This window comes from Thunnus maccoyii, chromosome 14 (genome assembly GCF_910596095.1).
Source record: "Thunnus maccoyii chromosome 14, fThuMac1.1, whole genome shotgun sequence".
Lineage (NCBI taxonomy): Eukaryota > Metazoa > Chordata > Actinopteri > Scombriformes > Scombridae > Thunnus > Thunnus maccoyii.
The window spans coordinates 8,475,009-8,498,474 of NC_056546.1; the positions used below are offsets into that span (position 1 = coordinate 8,475,009).

Consider the following 23,466-nt stretch of genomic DNA (forward strand, 5'->3'; position numbering starts at 1 on the left):
CTTTTAAAAGTGCACACGGCATGAGAGGGAAATAATCTATACCTGCATGTGCATTATCCCTAAATTTCTTTTTTTGTTACATAACCATCTCCAACTCCTTCTTCCTCTTTCTAAATCTTTCCTTTCCTTTTGATCTACCACCTGTCACCTTATCCTCTTTGTCTCTGCTTTTCAGTATTAAAACCTCCCGTTGTATTCCTCCTATTTCTCTCTCTCTGTCTCTCAAGTCCTTCTTTACCTCTTTTCCGATTTAGTTTCCATTCAAATAAGCTTCAGTGAACTGCCAGAGCAACAAAGAGCACAGTACAGTACTTATTCAGTTAGCAACCTTGACAACATGACATTAGCTGTCAAATTAATACAGCTACCTTGCTATTTTCACTGTGAACAAATACATCCATACTGGGGACAACAGCCTCCCTCTCCCATTAGTAGTGTCATTACTGCTAGTTCTTAAAAAAAAAAAAGAACAATTTTCATAACTACTTTGCCTGTTATCATCTCCCAAAAGATGATTATTATCTGTTTTACTTTACTTTCTAGTCCATACCTCCCCAATGAGCACATTTATATTTTGGTTAGACATCCAAATATGCTGGATTTCAAAAATCACTAAATTGTTAGGAAAACACATTTTAGGGTGTTGTCCTGTTTGTCTTTCCCCACTTGTTTATGTTTCTGTGTCTGATTTGGGATAAGATAATGTACTGTAAAAAACACAAAAACAAACATCCTATGAGTAAGGATTACAAGTTAAGACTTAAAGCTATACATTAACTTAAAGTCACTGGGGTTACAACACGTACACATGTACAGTTTGAAGACAGTAACATGATGGAGGCTTGTTACTATATGCGTCTTTTTAGACATTTGTCTCAAATGAATCGCATCTTCTCTCCAGTCAAAATCAAAACATAAACTCTGCAGCAACACTGGTTCTGGTCTGAATGCTGCTGCTTGAAATAGAGTAAAAGCTGTGAGAAATACAGTAGACGATGTGGCTCATGAAGGATCAGACTTGACAGTGTTTTACTATTGAGAAAATATACATAATTGGAAGTCAAGCCTAATTTGCAACTGAAATGTAAGGAAATAGCAGGAGATAGACCCAATTGCAGGAGCAGCAGGAACTCAAGAATAATTCTTTATTCAGGATATGTAGGCAACGGAAAACTGAACCGAACCAAACAAAGGATCCAACAAAGACTGATCCGAAAACAGGACTTAAATTCAGACAGAACTAATAAGGGAATAAGGAACGGGTGACTTGACAGAGGACAGGCAAGGAGCTGATTGCCTGGGGAAAACTCTGGGAACAGGGCAGGGCTAACGAAGCTGATGCAGGGCAGGTGTGGAAGGAAAATCAGCACAGTGACACGGAGCAAACAGAAAACCAAAAACCCAGAAAACACAAACAGAGATAATGATGCTTGCAGTGATATATGTGTAGCAAGGCTGTACTACTGTGAAAAACAAAAACAGATTAAAGCCAATTTAAAGCAAAAACACTTGTGTGTATAGTAACCTGCAACTGTCAGCGCACAACTAGTTTACATCATGTAGAAACCCAACTTCTTAATTTGTCCCCTTAATGCCAGAAAGCTGTGGAAGAAAAGTCTGAGGGCACCTGGTAGATAATAGCAACTAAGAACATAGAGCCAGATTGTGACAGAATCATGACATGAAAATTCATCCACCATAAGTAGGTACAAAATGCAAGAAATTAGGTTAAATTGAGTTTCTTAAACCTGCAATAACTCATTTAAAACTCAACACTGACATATCATCACTTTTTAAAGTTGATATGGCTAGCTGGATAGCAAACATTTTCCTATTTACACACCCAGCATATAACGGAGCAACATTAGCATTCATGTGGACTTGTGTTTCTGGCCGCCTTGCAAATATAAGTCCGATATTCATTCTCTTTTATCTCTGTTTTATTTTCCACCTGCTCTTGAGGGAAATATCTGTCAATATAAAAATATTGGTTATAACTGTTTTAAGTTTTTTTTAAATTTATTTATTTTTGTTACAGCGTGATCATTTTTAGCACAATTAAATTTAGAGATACATTTCTGATTAACTTTTAATCAAGTTTTCAAGTGTAGGAAGTGTGTTTGTCTCTTTGTCTGGGGAAAATATAGGTTGATAAGCGCTGACAGGAGGTGTGTGTGTAGTGTGTATGTGGGCTTTTGCACCTTGTCAGGCTTTGAAAGAGTTCCCAAATCTATAGACGTGATGGAAGACGACAGTAGGAAGAAGAGGGGAGAGGAAAAAGGGAGGCAGGAGTGAGAAGCTAAGAAGAGGAAAGCCAGACAAAAGAGGAAAAGAAGCAAGGAGAAATGATGGAGAGAAATATCTAGAGAGGAGAGGAGAGGAGAGGAGAGGAGAGGGGAGGATATTTACACCCTGTCATGTTTGATGGATTCAGGCTCCATCAGAGGTGGCAAAGTGAGGAAGAGAAGGGAAGAGTAAGCAGGGAGGGGAGGTATATTTGCACACTGTCAACATATAAAGACAAGAGGAGGAGCAGAGGAGGGAAACCTCTGCAATGTGTCTGCACTGTCAAGCAGGAGATGAGCAGATGGAAGGAGAAAGAAGACAGGGAGGAGACAGGGGAAGACATGGCCTTTGACAGGATTAAACAGTACAGCAGGGGACGAGGCAAGGAGGAAGAGGACGAGGAAGAAAGGGCTGTTACGCTGTCACACTTCTGGGGAGTCCCGACGGAGGAGGCAGAATAAGAGCAGAGGAGAGGAGCAGGAGGAGAGAGGACAAGTGGAACTTTTAAAACTTGATAGGCTTTTAACTAGTTCGGAGGAGAGCAGAGGAGAGCAGAGAGGATGATGGAGTGGATGAGGGGAGGGGAATGAGAAGGATGAAAAAGAGGAAGATGAGATGGTAGATAGGAGGATAATGGGATTGATGGGATGAGGGTTAAGGAAGAGTAGAAAGCAGAGAAGACTAGAAGATGAGTGAGTGGTTGAGGGGAGGGGAAGGTGGATTGAGAAGGAAAAAAAGGAACAAGATGAGACAGAGGAGTGAAGTATGGTGATGATGATGATGATGAGAAGATGGGGGAAGACCAAGGCTGTGTCCGAGGGCACTGCATTTACGGTCCGACATTCTGATTGTGTAAATTCATCCCTCAAAAGTTCCACAATGAAACAAAAAAGGCACAACATGTACACTAGTATCTGGTAGCGATTCCACAGTGCAATGTGTTATATTTTATAGGTGCAAATATTTCCACGCAAAATGACACTTTCTCTTAAAAATTACATTTATACACGACTAAACTGTTTTTCCAATTACGTTGCATTGGTAAACATATTCGCTGTCTGGATTATGTTCACAGGCAACGTCTTTTCAAATGAATGAAGCGCTACGGTTATATATTGCCCTAAGATTGGAGGTCGGAGGTTTGGGGTTGATGATCAATGTACAAGATGCAGGACTCTGACACCAGAGACCCCGGTCTGCATCCCAAGTCCTGTGTGTGGTAAGATTTAGGCAACAAAAGCACTTTGATTAAGGTTAGTGAAAGATCATCGCTTCACTTAAGTGTTAGGGAAAGACTGATTGGGTTTTTTTAGTTGACTACATTTAATATGTTTAATGTGTTTCTAGCTGCTGCAATTTAGTTGTATCTGAATGTAGTTTCTAGGAGACAGGGTTGAAAGTGATGATGATTCATAAGTGTCTCAATTTATCTGCTCACTATTGAGTGTCTATTGTATAGTAGTGAAGGAGTGAATGAGGGAGTAATTTCGGACACAGCTCAACTGTCAATCCCTGATTGATTTTATTGGTCTATATTACCTTGCAAGGCAGCTGGATTTGAAAGATCACAACATCATTAGATCATGTGAGAATCCATCTTGTCAGGCTTACACGCTTGTGACTCCGGACTCCGGAAAGTAGTATAAACAGAGCTACTATGCATCCGTGATGTCCACAGCTGTCCGTGTACACATCCGCTCGGGACTATATCTGTACCTTAGCAAACCATCTGGCGCATCAGGTTAGGGTCTATAGTCTAATCAACATAATAATCTGTTCCATCATCTACTATTGTGTTTATTAACACTATCACTGCTTATGCAGCTAATTACCATAGTCATGAATTTTACTGATAAAATAAACAAAACGACAACAACATTAATTTCCAATGATCATTAATCATTGCTAATGTGAATGTTACTCACTGATATCTGCACATTATTGTAATAAAGATCAAATATATCTATTTACATTATTTGGTGATTTGTACTGATTGATGAGGAAGTTAATGATACGGTTTCACAACACCTCATTAAAATGAATTACTAATGTTTACTATCATACACACAATAACAGAAGGTTAAATACATTTGCACACAACAGAGATGTAATGTATAGTATATAATAATGAATAAACCAAATAGGACCCTGGTGAACACACACTAACATGATAAACAAAGTATCATGCCCCCAATTAATTTCCATTGTTTTGGCACATGCACCATCTTAATTAGTGCTAGAGTTGATGATTATTTTATGTACTATTGCATAACACAACACAAGACACACATGCTACATACAGACGTACATGCACACACAGGGCAGAGAGAGGACTCAAGGAAAAAGGAGGATGAGAGGAGAGGACATTGCTGTCAGACAAAATCTGTCACATATTCACACACATACGTATGTGTGTGTGTATGCATCTGTGCAGCCACATGTTGGAATGCAGTTTTTTTACTTTATGAGTGTATACAGTGTGTGTGTCCATGCATGTTTGATGCTGTGTGTGTATTAGGACATGGGGTCATCACCCTCTGCAGGGCGCATGTGTTTTCAGCTGTTTTCCCTCTCAGCACTGTTCCTTCCTCATGCTGCACTTTCTGCCACCCGGATGACTGACGGAGGTTTACAGGCTGAGCTCTCCTCCGCCAACCCCCCCACCCCCGCCCCACCCCACTCTGCAGTCCTGAAGCGTCTCCAGACCAAATCAAAAAAACTGCACAGGGTCATCTGGAACTTCTAAAGCCTCGAGTGAATCCAACTTTTACTTCTAGAAAATAGCCAAAACACCACTAGATGACGGATATCTGTCTCCGCCTGCAAATATTATAATATCTACCGTACTGTAGCTCCACCTGCACAAACAAAACAAAGCCGGATACAAGTTCACACCTGCTCTCCGGAGGTTGTTGAAAGGCGATCTAGGACATGTGGGGAAATTCTACCAGAAATAGAAACAGATGAAATAGGTTCATGGAAAAGCAAATTACATGCCTTTTCATTCTCTCCTAAACAAATGAGAACTTGTTGCAGCTCCACAATTGTGAATCAATATATGGTGAAGCAGATTTGGGTGGAGGGATTGTGTAAATTGTGAATTGTGTTTTAAACAAGTGGGGAGTACTTTCCCTGTTTCCAGTGGAAGCAGCAACTGTGATATGATGCTAAAATATCAAAAAGTTTATACTTTTTTCTATTGTCCATAAAAGTCTGGATAATGGAACGTACAGCAGCCCCTAAACTGTCTGTTCAGTGTTGCTTAACAGTAAAATGTTGCTCATATTATTATTTTATCCCATTATTTACATCTTTGCGGTTCTAAGTAAAGTCAACAGCTTCAAGAGAAATGACTGAACTACACTGTTTCTCTTCCCATCTATCTAACTCTGTGCTGTGTGAAATATTAGTTGTATCACTGTTTCAGATGTTAGATCCTGTGCTTGTTTAGTCATTGCATTAATCCTGTCAACCTCAGTTGCTTTACAGCGAAGCACAGCTAAATGAAATGACAACAAAAAGCAAAGCAAAAGAATATCAGGCTTTTATCTCTAGCTCAGAGACACTTCACGAATATATCTGAAGTAGGCTACGGGTCTGATAGAAGATGAAACGGGACCTTACTGGATTCTTATAAGAAAACAGCTGACTCTGTTCTCTCACTCTTTCATGCTCCCTGAATGTTAAAGCTGTTTTCTGGAATTTATATCTGAAAGCACAATCCACACATTAATCAACATTAGAGAGGGAATGTGGCTCTTTTGGTCGTTTTTCAGCAGCTGTCACCGGGGCAGGATGCTTAAAATACTATTTGAAATATACCGGATGCTGCCAAAATGTATTGAGAAAATGAATCCTATATTCCATAAGTCTCTCTGCGGCGCTGTCTGTGTAAGAAGAGTTAATTTACTTAGACCGAGGGGTAGAACAACACGAACACCCAAATCTGAGATAGAACACAGACTGTCATCATGTCAGTGTGTTTTTACAGAGTCACCTGTCCCTGCTATCAAATGCAAAAAGATGAAATATGGTTGTCCAATGGTAAGAACTAAAATCTATGTGATGTTAACACACCTCATATATGAAGACAGAGATTGTTTGCTTGTGTTGCTCAGTACTGTGCAGCAGTTTTTATTGCCGTTACTTGAGTTGTATTTTCACTTTCAGTTCGAGCTGCAATGATTAGTTGATTACTGTTATCGATTAGCTGAACAACAGATAATGAATCGCCAATTATTCTGATGATTGATTTACAGTTTTGAATCATTTTCTTTAAGAAGAAATGTCAAAATACTCTGATTCCAGCTTCTCAAATGTAAATATTTTCTGGGTTATTGTGTCTTCTGTGGTAGTGAACTGAACACCTTTTGAGTTATGGGCTGTTGGTTGTGACAAAAGAAGACATTTGAGGACATCACATCATTTTTGAACATGTTAGATCAAAAAACTAATTGATTAATTGAGAAAATACTGAACAGATTAATCAATAATAATGGCATTAATCATTAGTTGCAGCCCTACTTTACATTAACATTAACTTGGGGACACTGCACACTGATATAGAAATTAAAAGCTTTAAATGTGGCAAAAATAATTTCATTCACTACTGATCAATTACTCCCAACAGAGTTGACTTGTGGTTTTAGTATTGATTAGTACTAGTTTGTGCTGAGCTTACACTCAGATTTTTCTATGACAAAACATCTATAGATATTTATCATATTTGACTTTATATTCAATCCCTTCGGGCAGCATGTTATGAGATGCAAATGACTGAAAATGACTGCAGTTGGCGATAAAGTTTCTCAACTTAAGAATAGAAATATTACAAATAGGTTTTGTAGCAAAGTAATTCCTCTGCAAAGAATTCTCCAAATTAGTTTAATTGGTTAGTGAACACAGTGCCTAATAGAGAGCTATAGGACAGTTAGTTTTAGTTATTGTATATTTTGATTATCAGATTTCTTTTCACTAAAGTCAATTAGAGAAATGAAAAGCTATAGAAAGTTTGAAGAGCTGAAAACTTTGTGATACAACCTTTATCACCCAAGTACAAGACTCTGGAAAGCAGTGACTGCATTTAAAAAACAAGGATAAAATTTGATGAGCTTCTATCTTAAACAAACGCATATAGACGGAGAGTGATGTATACAAAAGCAAGCACATGTAGACTAAGTACTGTAGTCATGGACTGAGGCCATAAAGATCCGTGCAAGGCTAATTTAATAGCACAGAGAGAACCACCATCAGGTCATAAAATAAACGCATTAAACACAGTAACGCATTGCAGCCCCTGAAACCATGTGTGTGTGTCTGTCTCTGTGTGTCCCGGAGGTGTGTTTGATCTCCTGACTGTGATAATGTGATATCCAGCCCTTGTCTTTGATCCCCTCATCTCTATAAACAGTGCTGATGCCTGGTAAACACACGCTACCATTAACACACTGATAGCACTGCTCTATGTGTGTGTGTATGTGTGTGTGTGTGTGTGTGTGAGACAGAGATAAAGGTACTTTTAATGAGTGTACCCAACAGAGTTAAAGTGAGTTTAAGGGCATAAAATCCCCTTTAGATAACAACCTGAAAACACTGCTGGGTGGATTCGCCTCACAACACACAAAATACAGTCTGTTTCTACCTCACAGTAACATGCAGTCAGTGGATCATTTCAGTTAAAACACAAAATTTTCTGCAACTTGCATCAAAGTTAACACAAAAATATTGCTAAATGCATATTTATTTGTGTGTTGTGTGCATGTGTTTAAAAGGCAATGAACAACAAGTGGAGAATCCCTTGTGTTTTGTCCTTTTCATTAGATCGTAATAGAAAATGAGAGGATATGAGTACAGATGAAATGATGGAGAGACACACACAAAATCATCAAATCATAATATAATAGAGTAAAGAAAGGAGTCTTGGTTATGTACGAAGGCAAATCTGCTTTAAAACCAGCTCATCACTGTCTTAATTGCACCAATTTGTACAATTACTCGACAATGATGTGTGTTATATAATGGTGTTACATCATTAGCTGTAGAAACAGGTACTGTAGGTTTAATGTTCTCCCTCATGAGGAAAAGCTTTGTTGTTATTCAGATGAGACTGAAGACAATGTCCATTTTATGCTTTATAACTCGTTATATCATGATTTAAAGGCTCTATTTCTTATTTAAACAATCCTTTATCTCTCCTGACTTCTTCTGGTTGGATGATTGTTAAAGAATTGAGGTGTGATTTAGGAAAGATGCCTTTTATCGTGGCAGATTTTATATGTAAAGTTCTTGTTCTAAATTGTTATGAATGGCATGTCTTATGAATGGTTTTGACTGTGCAACAATCAAATGTATGTGTGTAATTTCTTGATCTTTTGCAAACCCTGCAAGAAAATATATTGATCTACAAAACACAACAATTCAGTCTTCCTGCTGCATACTTGCAGCCTAATTGTTGTTTGGTGTTGGTTCAGACTGCTTCTGTAAGTCATCTTTCATAAATGTAAGAAGACAGAGGATGACTCTGAGGCTTTTATAAAACCTCGTTTGACACTACAGAACTTCAATGTGGGTGATCAAAGATGTCTTTCACAGGTAATTCCAGTGAAAGATATGTGATATCCTGGCTGGATGTGGGAGAAGATATATGTGGACAAAATAAAGAGAAAACTTGAACTCAGGGGCATTTTTTTAGTGGGCTGACGGGATGTTAGCTGACCACGGGTGCTGTTCACATCAGTCATACTCACAGTGAAGCACACCCTCTTGGGTATTATCTCTGTATGTTTTTTTTTTGTGTGTGCCAAAAATACATAATCCAGCTGTATGTGAACACTTTGAAGAAAACTGTGACATTTTTCAAACACCACCAGAGAACAGATCTCAAAGCATTGAAAAGCTCTCTGCTGGATGAGGGGAAGCGAAAGAATAGGGCAGAGGAAAAGGAAAGGAGAACAAAGGAGAGGACAGGTGTGATTCCCACTGAGTCTTCTGCACAGACCTCCGAAGAGAAGCAGAGGAGGAAAAGTAGAAAAAAAAAGGAAGGAAAAACTTAGAAGTATAGAAAGGAGCAGAAGCATCGCTCCAATGTGTGTTCAATCTAAATCCCAAATCAACAGGCCTGTTAAAACATGAGCGATTAGGGAGCGGCTCTGCATTTTGTCACTTTACAAACATGGTATAAGTGCTTTGGTTTTATTTCTTGTAGCGCTGCCAGTTGTAAAGTGCTTTTTTTCTTGTTAACTGTCAAGTGTTCTTGTATGGGCAATCATATTAGGCTTTACATAAAATAAATACAATTTGAAATGCCCAGATGACTAACTCCACTAAGACGAATGACCTTTAATATCCTCTAACCAGTATCGTTCTGTTGTTAGTTGACTCCTGAGATCACCTGTCAATCAAACAGTATGGACAGCGATGTGTTTTCCTTCTGTTATGTTTCTGTAGGTGGTGCTCTAAATTGTGTCCCAGTCTTACTCTACAGACTAACTATATACTATATATATACTACACTTATCTTTATAGTAATTAACAGTTTTGTACTGACAGAAAATTATACAATTTCTATGTTCTCCAGTGCTCCATGATTAAAAATCAGCCTTCCTCAGAGCATGTATGACACCTGTTTGACAGCTCACTGCCAAAACATGTCAGCAGAGTTGTCGGTCTATTGCCCGTAAATAAAGTAATCTAAAAGGAGAATATAGATGCTGCTTTTTTAAAACACAGAACTGAATTTCAGTGCAGGAGAAAAGCACCTGTTTCCTTTTAGGAAATGATCATATTTATAATAATATTATATTAATATATACAATATTTGTGCCATCTTATGTCAATCAAACTGCTTATTTACTTAGTTATTTACTTAGTTTTTTTACTTTCCTAAGTCTTCCTGGAGCTGTTTCACTATCATCCACAATCATTTTTTATTTTTCCATCTGGGATCAGCTTTTCTTTGTGCAGTGCATTGTGGTGGAATAGTGCACATCAGCCGCATACTTAAAATCTTTTTAGTATGAACACTCACTGTTTTGAGTAGACTTCATTCTGTCAAACTGCAAACTCAAAACCTGTTTATATAGTATGGAACTGGGACACACTTATAGTCTGTGCAGCCATATTGGTTATTGCTATTTTCCCATAAATTCCAAAGAATTTGGAAAAGCAACAATATGTTAGCAAATTTTAAATCTCAGTTGACTATAGTGTGAATTAATTTTTTATTTGTTGTTCATAAATGATAAAAAGTAATGGGATAGTTCTGGGATTGGCCTGTTGATTCAGGATCCACTACTGTAAAACCTCATTGAGTGCGTTCTCAGTACTGATTGGCTTTCACACCTGTCCGTTCCTTCCCGCTGCGTCTCCATTCGGGGTTTTCAAGTAGAACGTAGAAGGAGGACTGCTTATTGTACACTTCCCGGTCTAAGATCCTAATGGTTATGGTCTTCCTGTATGGGACAAACACGTACACACACACACACACACACACACATAGAGGGAGGTGGTAAATGCATGCATGGTAAACAAACAACATGACAAGGTATGTACACAAAAAAAAAAATTGTCACACACACATACACACACGCGCACATACACACAAAGTGGAGTAGTGGATGTGGTGAGATGAGGTGATCCACAACCTGCTGCATGTTCAGTGAGGACACATCAGGAGGAGGAACACAGTAGAAAGAAAGGCAGAACATTTAAATCTCCTCCTGTGTGCCTCCATTGAGAACATGCAGCATCTGCTGTGCGGTGGACACTCTGGGGTCAAAGTTCACAGGGTCAAGAGGCTCACCCCCTTCCTGACCTTTGGTGTCGTTGCTCTCCACCAGGCGAGGCTCTCCGATTTCTAGGTAGAAGGTTTTGTTCTTCTCGTACTCCTCGTCGTCAATTACTTTCACGTTGATGGTTTTACTGAGGAGGAGGAGGAGGAAGAGGAGGAGGAGGAGGAGGAAGGGGGGAAGGAAAAGAGGAGGAGGAGGGAAAGAAGAGAAGGAAGAACAGTGAGGAAAGTACAGGCTGGAAACTGGAAAACCAAGAGGAAACAGAAAAGAGCAGCGTTTGGATTTCCCACAAGCACCTGTCTAGTTAAAAAAAACTCATTTTGCTTTGTGAGAGGATGTTTTACCTTTAAGACTGTTTTTTATATTTCCACCTCATCTTACCATGACATCAAATGTCAGATTATGATTTGATGCTATCGAGGCAGCTCACTGTGAAAATAGATCTGATAAACTCCTCATTCTGCCAGCCTGCGGTCCTGATTGAGACACTTCAATCTTCCGCTCCGGTTGTCATGTTGGACAAAAAAAAAATTGGCTTCATATCAGCCTTTTTAAAAAAAAAAAACTAAAAACTTTGTCACTTGAATGCTAAAAGCTTAATGAAGTCTGGCAGTAGCTGGAGACTTTAATAACTCTATTAGTCATTTTGGCAGGTGAGCAATCATGAAGCACAATGATGAATTTGGCTTGTATAATCAGGGAACTTTTGGAATCCAGCAGCTTTGCATTTTAATTTTGGACATTTTTGTATTGATATTTCACATCGCCCTCTACTTTGATTAGTACCACGCAGTTACAATTGTTGGAGTCTGAAGTTGTATTGTTACTTAAAATTTACATTTATACAGCAAAATAGGATTTTTTATTTTTGCTTTGTTGGCTGTGGGAAACCAAGACAATTCACCATAAATTCAGCCGATCCAAGAACACTATTTTCATCACATTGTAAAAGGTTGGCAGTATGATAACGAGGCTATTAACTGAAAGTGAACAGTCTAGCGAAAAAGGAGTTATAGGTTCTGTTTAGGATTTTGACTGAATTCAAAGTGAACTGACATGAAGTCTTTAAAGTCGCACAGATCAGCATATAAAGTCGTCGGATACATCAGAAGAATAAGAAACCACCCAAGAACACATGAGCATGAAAAAAAAAGAGAGAGACTGAGCAGGAAAATGACAATGAAGAAGGAGCTTTTTTTAACAGGAAGATACTGTTTGTCTGCTGCTGCCATTAACACCTCCAACAACTTCAATCATCACTTTCAACAAGACACGTTTGTCATTTAAGACAACCGATAAGAAACTAATACAATGCTGAGATGCCACAACTGAAACAGCACTTAAAGTAACTGCAATTGTTCCTCACCTACAGCTTTCACTGTCTTTTTAATTACAACAAAACAGCAATAAAGCAGCCTGTAAACTGTAACAGCATTTTGTCAATGAACAAAGCCAATGATTTTTTTTCTCTGTAGCAGTTTTTTAACCGATACTTAAACTGCTAAGTGTAGCACCTGTTATTGATCAAGCAAATGCTACAGTAAGTAGTGTGGAGAGAGGTGATGTATGTGTGTGTGTGTGTGCTAATATCTGAGGTCACAGTGTGGGACACAGTGTGTGTACCGTGTGTATGTGTGTGAGCGCCTACAGGCATGTGTGTAAATGTGTGTATTTATCTGTGTTTCCAGACTGGAACAAAACCCATATTCTGATCCAAATCCACTACAGGCTATAACAAAAGCTGAGCTGAGAGAATACTCATAGGCCTACAGGGTGGGAAATGGGAACACACACATACACACAAACAGTAAACACACTCTTACAAGCTTATATAACCTATTATCTCTAATCACAGGCCTGCAACCTGTTTTGGATCATCAGTTGGCATCATTTTAACAGTATAACACTTGGATATACTGTCTTTTAACTGAGCAGCAATTCTTAAAATTTAAAGGAAATGTCCTGCAGCCCCTCAGTTCAGCCTCTGTCTGAAACAGGCTGTTTTAGCTCCTGTCTCTTAAAGGCCCCCCCTCCCATGAGACCACTCTGTTCTGATTGGTTAGCTTCCAGAAGCTTCCTCTGGCTCTGTAAACAAACAGTAGTAGTAGGATTTTACTTCTTTCTCTCATTCTTTCCTCGAAATGGAAACTACTCAAATACATGTTTGAGCCTGATCCAAAATATGCAAGTGGACAATACAAACAACCTTAGTAACAACCTTAGCGATAAAAACTACAGAATGGGCGGCGGTTTGTGGGCATGTAGAGGTAAGATTGCACATGAAGTGTTCAGAGCAGGATGAAGCCCTGGCTTTTGACTCTCAGGAAGCCTTTTTACATATGTTCACTTCAACTTTTGGAACTTTGACCAACTGCCAACACCATAACAGCATAAAAATAAAAGAAAATCACAAAAAAAGCATATGTCCCCTTTAAAGCTGTATAACATGTGATTTCAGCCTCTTACAGCATCATGTAGAAAAATGAGACAATCCCAGCTGGCGTAAGCAAAAGTACAGCCAGCAAATGTACATATTAATATCAAAATTGAAAGTATTAATGATGAGGAATGTAAATTTCAGAGTGTTATTATAATATATAACTGGATTATTATTACAGTGCTGACATGTTCTGTATGCAGCCTTTAAATATAGCATCTGGTTAAGGTGGAGTTAATTTTAAACACCTCATCTAACAATGCATAATATTTTATGAGCTGCTCACATGTTTTGTAAGTAAAAAGGACAATATTTCCCTCTGAAATATAGCACAGATTAACTATGAAGTACCACAAAATTGTGCTCAAAAAAGTACTTGAGTAAATAGACTTATTTACTTTCCTGCACTGACTCTCCGGGCAGTGACTTGGCATCCGCAGCATGCCCCATTCACGACAGAAGACACATTGCAGCCTACTAATCATCTAATTATACACGGGAGCATCACAAGTTAATCTATCAGCTGCATGATACAAACACAGGGGGAGGTTAATCCATTAAAATATCATATTCAAACACCAACACACAGACATACACACACACACATGCAATTGTCAGGGGTTAACTCATTACACTACAGGGATTAGCCCATTTATCACTGTCCCATAACAGCAGATGGAGAACAGTTTTCATCTTCTGGCCTGGAGAGGCTCATGACCAACAGGCTGTCATTTACCACTCACACAGCAGCTGGAGGAGTGATGGTAAAGCTCCCTCCCCTGCCTCAAGGTGGAGCCCTTAAGCAAGGCACCTGACATCCCAATGGATGGAGCGGAAGGGGTCAGGGAACTACAATATTTATATCCCCACTAGGAGTATGAATTTCACTCCTAAAATTAATGTAAGTCTATTACCAGTCGACTAGAAGGACCTCATATGACTTTAACAATTACCCCCTACATCTGTGTTTCATGTGGCACATTTGTCTTTACCAAATTACCAAATATTTCCTTCTTTGAGTGTGTGTTTCCACGCTGAGCAGCAATGCACCTCTTGAACGTGTGGACACATTGCCATGAAAGCTGTGATTAATAATCTACTACAGCCTCCATAGTTCTCAACTCAGAAAAAGGAAAAAAAAAAGTGTAATAAAATCCAAGTGGGACTGGTTAGGTTAAAAAATAAAACAGCAAATTGCTGATTCAGATGGCCGCTCTTTTTGGCAGGACTTTAAAGATCTTTACAGAATACAGACATGGCGGATTTGCACAGGATTGAGAACACAGACAACCGCAATTAACACAAATCAAAGAAGGACCCAAAGCAACACTGGTCCCGTGTGAATAAGGCTTTAGGCAATATTTTCCTTAAAAACATTTCTATCAAATGAGCCACAGAACAAATGCTGTGTGTCATTAACCTAATTCATCAATGCTTTTGTAAGATCTTTAACCACTGATGGATATCTAAGTTTGAATCAGAGGAAACTTAATCAACTTTGTGTGGAAAGAGAATAAAAACATATGATTTAACTCTCCATATATACATAAAAATGGCAATAAATCACAGAGGGTGGTTGACTTTTTCTTTTTCCCAAGTTCGGGAATGGTGACTCCTCTGTTAAACCTGGCAAACATCACAGATGACCAACTCATTGGAACAACGCACAGACACACACTCACATACTTGTACGGTCTAACACGCATATCCAGACAATGCATCAATATCAGATATAATTCATTCATAATTAACTGGACGTCTTTATCATCTTCATCCGCACCTCTCTCTCTCTCTCTCTCGCTTGTTTCACATGTAAACACACACACACACACACACACAAAATACATGAACACACATTTCCCTCCACATAACAAACATGTTGGCTGTACAGTGTGCTGTCCCGTTGCCATGGCAACACAATGTTTGGGTAACCAACAGGGGTGGAGAAGATTGTTTCCAGACCAGTGATGGGTGTGTGTGTGTGTGTGTGTGTGTGTGTGTGTGTGTGCGTGTGTGTGTGTGTGTGTACTGACAAGTGAGTGTATTTGAGAGGGAGAAGAGGTCACATGCTGTACACACACACACACACACAACGCTGATTTATGTGTTTGTATATTGTATGTGTGTGTAATAATGTGTGTGAGAGGGACTTTGATATCATGCAGTGGCCTTCATTGTTTGTGGTGTCTTTATGTGTGTCTGTATTCGATCACTTTAATCTACCAACCATATGTACAGTAAGAACAGTGTAAGCAAATGCTTGTGTGTGTGTGTGTGTGTGTGTGTGTGTGTGTGGCCATGTGATGGTTCAGTAAGAAAAGTGGTGTCGGTAACGTACTGAAAAATGTGATATTTGCACATCAACTTACACATATCACACACACACACACACACACACACACACGCACACATGCAGAGGTGATATCACACTTGCATGACAGCATTCACGAATGTATCACACTAACATGTTTTCACACCCACACACATACACACTAAATGAATTTCAGCTGCAGGAATTCAAAAATACACACATACACACACACACAAACACACTCACACACACTTTACTCCAGGGAACACAATGTGTGTACATCTGTGTTTCCACAGAGATGTCCTCCATCTGACTTTGCTAAAACGCATTAAAAAACACTGGTGAACATCTGAGCAGCTGCGACAGATCTCCACTTCCATCACTTCTTCATCACACTCCATCTCTTCTTTTCCTCGCTCTGTTTCATCTGCTGTTTCTCTTTTTCTTTGTCTTCCATAAACAAGATTCCTGCAACACTTTTAACACTTGGCCTCTGTTAGAGTTCAAGAAAACTTCCCCGGAATGAGCCAGAAGAATAAGAGATGATGGAATAAACAGTCGATAGATTAACTTGATGGAGCAATAATAAAGCAGAGGATAGGTTCAACTACAAACGCACACCTTTGCCAGCTGGTGATCTGCATGTGCCAGGATATAATTTCACCATTTTGCGTGTCTGTCCATGTTGCTGACCTTGACTTTTCCTTTTTGCTGATGAAATTTGTTCACGTTTGGCTCTCTGTCTCCATGATTTTCCATACTCGCCTCCTTTCAAAATAAATGATTTTGCAGGTTTTTGGCTCCGGTTCTCCTGCAATTTAGTCCCTGAATGTTTGGCATTGTGAGAACACCGTTAACCGTCCCATGATGCTTTGAGACATGAAAGTGGTGGAGCTCTTTTATCAGAGTACGTTGCATGATTTAGCTCATAAACATCAAAATGTTCCTGCTATTCCTTGATAACACTTAACCATACAATAAATTTATTTTTTATCTACAAAGGGAGAACATTAGAACTTGACAGGGAAAGACACGTAGTGTGCTAAAGATTGTCCAAACTATTACCAAAAATGCCAAGAAAATGATCCTTTAAAGCTAAAAGATAGACATGCATTCACTCACCAGAAACAGTTTCCAAACTAAACCTCCCTAAATGTTAGCTTGTATGAATTATTGTATGTAAAATGTCTGAAAAACACACATATATGTGAGTGTATCCATCTCATGATGATTCTTTTGTCTGTAAAAAAGAACGTTAACACTTTATTTTACAGGTCCTTTGATTTTGTACTCATTCCTTGGAAAGGTTTTATGTAATTTGCAGGTATTTAATGGTAAGTTTTAAAGAAAGTGTGGTGAAATTTGGTAAAATTATGAGAAAAACTGCAAAAAAATGTCTAGTTGGTTGAGTTGGTAAGTGCCCACTCATTATATTTTGATTCATATGTGGTTGTTAATTTGCAAAAATTCTTTATAAATTGGATTCTTAACAATTACTCGACTGAAAGAAAAATGCTTAGTTTTCAAGTGTGTAGTTTTGTGTGTCAAAGCAGCTACTTTTAGGAAATTGTTGAAAAAAAATCCTTGAAATTGGTAGGAAAGCAATTCATTCATAAAATAAAGTGCTGAACATTCGAAGTGGATGTTTTCATGTGATGGCTTATGTTTCACATAATATGAAATATCTTGAAACCACAAGTACATGAATGTGAAATCATTGTGTTTCACATATAAAATGTGATACATTTATTTGGTCTTAAGGAAAAGTTATGTAATAAAAATCTCTAGCAGAAGCACACAAGTACCTAGACAGTCTCAGTGTCTGTATGTTTTCACTAACAGGTGATGGATGAACATAATGCAGTATGCAACATGACTCGACTATGTGACTGCCTCTGCATCTATGACAGAGATCCTTCAAAGTAGAAGCCCTTTTGCGTGACGTCTTTGAGTGACATTTTTCATTTGCTTTATAGATTTATGCCCGTATGGGAAAACAAAGTTGCCAGAGGCTTTCTAAATTACATGGCACGTTTGACACTAACAAACCACTTTCCCCCCGCATCACACAAACACATATACACACAGGAAGTTGTAAAGCACAACAGACATTAGTGCCGGTCACTCCCCGCTCCTCAGCAACCTGCCTTAGCGACGTATTTGGATCGGAAAATTTGAGTTTGGGAACCACCGCTTTATTTTAGGTTTGGGGGGAAAAAATGCTGCCGCTCAGCTGGTTGGTTTGTGTGTGTGTGTGTGTGTGTGTGTGTGTGTGTGTGTGTGTGGACGAGTGGAGGAAGGGAGGTAGTGGACAATCAAGTCCAATTTGTATGAATGTGATGGAAAAAACCTGTTTGTTCTTTATCTCTGTGTGTTCAAATTCATGTTTTCATGTATTTGCATGTCAGAAGTGTTGTTTAAACGTAAGTTGGGAAAAGTGGGGGTTGGGTGGGTGTGTGTGTGTGTGTGTGTGTGTGTGTGTGTGTGTGTGTGCGTAGAACTGGCCTTTCAGACTGCAAACTGGTTTGTTTGTGTGGAACAGATTGCCGGTGGGCGGACGTCGGTCGCAGACTAAACAAAAGTATTGTGTGTGCGTGTTCTTGTGTATATGGCGTGTATTTGTGTGGATGGATTAAAGAGTGTCAGCATGGGTGCCTGTTTGTGTGTGCACATTTGCCTGCTCGTGTTATGTCACACACAAAACTCTGTGTGTGTGTGTGTGTGTGTGTGTGTGTGTGTGTGTGTATTTAAGTTTGTGCCTGCACTTGTGTAAACATGAACATGATGGCAACAGCAGAGTGGGATTTTATTAGCAGTGTGAACACCTATGTGTGACAGATTAAAGCAGGGAGCGCTGGGTATGTGTGTGTGTATGTGTCCTGTTTACACACAATGGTTTTATAGGACAAAGCTGATAATGTTGTTGGCTGCAGTGGGAAACCACAACAATAGGCTGACAGCGCTTAGCCAGGCCTCCTCTAATAAGCTCCAGTCTGCTCACTAATACACATAATCCTGACTTTATGGATGCTAATGGAAACACAAAAGGTTACGTACACACACACCTGTAACAGGGCTACTGTCGTGTAGCGTCTCTGTGATATCTTATCGTATGAAAACAAAATGGTTTTTGACACTCTATAGCTGGCTGATCCTGATTTAACCTTTAGCCTATCTACAATAGTCTCCGCTAAAAATTTTAATTATTCAAACATGCAGCATCTGGTTGCTGCTTCTTGGGGAAATCTGGCTGGTGCACATTTGCGATTTGTAATAAACTGATGAAAAGAAAACAAGAAACAAAGAAAATATTGTCATTTAAACTACTGAATTAATTGTGATCATAAATGTGTTGTGTCATTTATAAAATTTAGTTATTCTATAACACCATCACAGACATGACAAAAGCAACTGCTTCGGATGTTATCAGCCCATTAAATGGCCGATAGATACGAGGTGGTATGGCTGGACTCTACCTCCTAATTGGCTCAGTAGGCCAGTATCATCCATTGGTAAGGTGGAAGTGGTGACCTTTGAGTTACAGATGCCGGATGACCCGGGGAAGTAGTTCAGATGACTGCAAGATGACCTGATAAGATGATTTTTCCCTTATTTGGAGGAGGTGGGTTGGGTGTATGGCTAGATAGCAAGTTGGCAAAAAGTTGCAAATTGCATGCAGGAGAAGACAGCTCGAGACCACCGCTTTCTTCCACTGGGACATTTTCACCGCAATTTACTGCAGTTTAACCTGACATTTTTACCACATTTTACTGCATTCATAACTAACTATTGCCACGTTTAACCACATTTATAGAAATCATTTTAACCCAAACCATGTTTTTTTTTTCCTAACCCTTACCAAGTGTTTTTTGTGCCTGAACCTAACTAGACCTTAACCACAGTGCTGTCACACCATAAAACATAAATGTAACCACCTGAAGCATTATAACAATAGTGATAACAAGTGATAATGGCCATTTAATGGGCTGATAACATCCTAAACAGGTGACAAAAGACTGTAAATAATATTCTACTGTAACTGTGATTAGATGAATTCAAACTGGTGGCTGCTGGGAGGAAGAATATCAATCTTAAACCTCGTTTTAGAAAATCCTCAGTGTGACTGAAACGTATGAATGAAAAGTAAACTGGTTAAACTCTCAATGGAAAAAAGAATCACTGATTTTGACCGGGAGGCTTCAAGTAGCCACAGCTGTAGAGGCTCATAGTTGCACTGTAACTTTTCCCGGATGCATCCATTTTAGAAAGAAGATCAAAAGTTTAGCTCGATAATCTGTTTCTGCTTCCTTTGAGAATCATAACAGCTTTTACAGCTTTCTCGTCTCAGCCAGGAGGTCGGTGAGGAACTTCAGTGACGGCCATTTTGCATGTTTTCTCAGCATAGAGTAGCTATATCAGTCTGATACTGAAGAGGGCTATTTTTATTGGACAGTACTAAGCAAAACAGTTGACGAAGCCATAAACAGCAGCCATTTTTTTTTTATAATTAGTGTGTGTGTGTGTGCGTCAGACCCTCCTCTGTCATTTGAACTATTTTCTATCATCACAGGGAGTTTCCCTGACTTCTCTCTCTCGCTACAGTCTGGCTATCTCACTTCATTCCTATCTGCAGGAGATCTTGTTAACCAAATAAGGAGTTTGGAAAATCCTGGGGACTCCCTCACGCACACACAACTATAAACACACACACACACATGCGGCTACACACAGGAAATGTCACTGAGGAGCTTGTAAATCTGATTGAAAACACACGTATGAGTTTCTGCATGTGTATGTGTGTGCGTGTGAGCCATATAACATCAATAACTTTCAACAACTTCACATATGGAAGCCGCTGAGGTTTCTAAGTCACGTCCTTTTTTGGTAGCTTCACATTTGGGGACAAGTTGTTTTTCTTTTTTGGATGTGTGTGTGTGTGTGAGAGAGAGAGAGTGTGTGTAATGTGTTTTGGTCAAGAAGTGAAGCTTCTTGGACTTCATTATACATGTCAACGTGTTACAGTGAATTCTGGATTGTGACGTAACATCATCATGTTACGTTGCAAATAGGCTACAGTATGTAAACTGAAAAAAACACAAAAGCAGACACACACATGCACAAACACAAACTGTCTTTGCTCAAAGTAATACAAAGTTTGAGATCTCAGGCGAAAGTGGATTACAGTGTGTCAATAAAGAGTTGCGTTAGCTGGATCGCTTTTGGGAAAATTAGTTCACACAGTCACATCATGCGCTCATCACGCCTCTTTTGTTGAGTAGTTTATACTCAGAGGAGGGTTAATAAAAGTGGATGGTGTAACACAGCCGATAGCTCATCTTTTGGCTCTCCAGTCTGTCAAAGTTCAGCACTGTCGAGACTGTTTGCTATTGGTCAATGGCAGAAATGCATGTGTCAAAGCTCAGCAAAGTTGAAGTTGTTGTGCAAAACTTGCAGAGATTTACTTCTTCCTGCGCGCAATGTGAATCTGCTTTTTGGGGAGATTCCATTTAAATGTAGGCTATAAACTTGTGCTGCTCTCTCTCTAATTTGTCTTCCTATGTTAAAGTCCTCTGCTTCTTTTTTGAGTAGTTTTTTTTCCCCTATGGTAAAAAAGTCTAATACAGCTAATTAATGGTGGTTTTACTTATTCAAGTCACGATTAAGTGAAAGATTGCTGAGCTCAGCGATTTACATGTACATGTACTGGACAAACACACTCACTCACGTACACACACACACACACACACACACACACACACTCCCTGCGGTTTATAATTGCAATTACAGCAGGGAAATAGCTAGAAGTTAGAGGGAGTGACAGATGGCGAGGCTGCAGAACAAAGTGATATTTGAATATAGTGTATATATCATGTTCTATATGTACCAACCAACCACTTCATAATGAGAACAGGGGAAGAAAGGGAGAGTATGTGTGTGTGAGAGAGAGCGGCAGCAGAAGAGCAAGAGAGGATATGAATGTTAATCAGCTGAATCTGCCAAACCAGCTACAGTGCTCCATCATTTCCTGGCCATTTATGAGCTCTAAGCTGCACGATGGGATCAGTGCTAATGGAGAGTGACGCATAGTCAAGTGGACTGAAGAGCCTCTGGAGCCACAAGCCACAAACTGTAGCAGTGAAAACTCCTCCTTCCTCCCAACTGCTCCCTGATCATATTTAAGACAACCCCAACCTTAGAAATAAAGGCTCCATAAAACCTAACCCTTCAGCCAGACAGAGATTGTCTGATGATGGTTAATGTTTACAATCTTTAGGCATTATAAGGAAATGATCATTTTTACAGTTTACTGTCCATGTTCATTTCACACCATAGTTTGAAAAGTCAGATCACAGTTTGCATAATTTACCATGAATCATTTACCCCAACCTGCCAGTCAGAACATTGATATTAGACAATTCAATAGCTCAGATTATGTTAAATGGCATAATCTGGTTTTTGAACATTTAACGCCAATATTTTTAATATATCTGTGCATGGCAACTGTAGCATGGTTATGGTATGTTTAAGGTAAGGGGGAAAATCATGGTTGGGCAAAGAGCAAGAATAACATTTTCTGCAAAATATGTGTATGTGATGACAGATTGCATGTAATTGGGGAGTTACCTACAAGCCTCTGCAGTGACTGTTGATTAAACAGTGTTTAAGAACATTTTTGTGATGCATGGCTGCAAACCGAAACATGATGGAAAACATTGCGCCTGTCAAAACAATCTAGGTGGTGAAGCAAGGATGAAAAAAAAAATCCTTCACGATTAAAAAGCTTTTATGTAGCTGTTAAATCTCTCACTTTAAAATTACTTTTTTTTAACATTTTCCTCAGAGGATTGCATTGAATATATTTTTTAAAATCTTTTATCCTTGTTTTTCAACAAAAACCATGAAATGCTAATATTTTCTGAAACCAGCAGGATAACAAAAGCTTCTTCTGTACGTCTGACAAGTGTCTTTTCACCCCATTTCCCAAAATGATGACAAAATGATGACAAAATGATGTGGATTTACAGTCATGAAAGACATTCAAGTTTATGTTTCAGAGTTTGGTATGTCTGATGCAAACACTTCCACCACACCGTACATCACAATGACAGCCCTCCAGTGTGTGTGTGTGTGGGCTCTGATTTTTTTTTTTTTATCAATCTGCTCAAACCTCAAAACATTGGTGTCATAACATAGAACAGATAATTTCATCGGAGACAGAGTTCTGGAAACATTTGTTAGGGTTTAAAATACAATATTTTCTTCTATGCCAGATTGTATAGACATGAAGGTCACAGGATCTAATATGATCAAAGCTTTATACATATACTAGAAGTACATATTAATGCAAGGTGTAAATTCTTCCTTGTTACTTTAGAATGTATTCTCAGGAAAAATTGCTCCCATTTTTATTCTAAGGAAAAATTGCTCCCGTTTTGAACAACCATAAAGGTTGTATGTGACGAAAGCTGCACTGAATAGGTGTTAGATTACTATATTAAACCTCCTTTCACTGCTCACTTTTATTTAGTTTTTCTCGATTTCCACTCTTCCATTCACTCTTAGGATATAGAATGCATTTAAAGCAAGTGACCGTTTTACTTGAAAACACCCTTGAGTCTTTTTGATTATTTTTTTCCTTTATA

The 23,466-nt window shown here is 38.9% G+C and overlaps 1 protein-coding gene across 1 annotated transcript in view; it reads right to left on the reverse strand.

Annotated features, from left to right (window-relative positions):
- The window catches only part of slc8a1b (solute carrier family 8 member 1b), a 144,252-nt gene that overhangs the window by 27,699 nt on the left and 93,087 nt on the right, over positions 1-23,466 (reverse strand). The window contains exon 5 of the mRNA XM_042434413.1: positions 10,627-10,736. Within this exon, the coding sequence (XP_042290347.1) occupies positions 10,627-10,736 (110 nt within the window). The remainder of the gene's footprint in view (positions 1-10,626; positions 10,737-23,466) is intronic.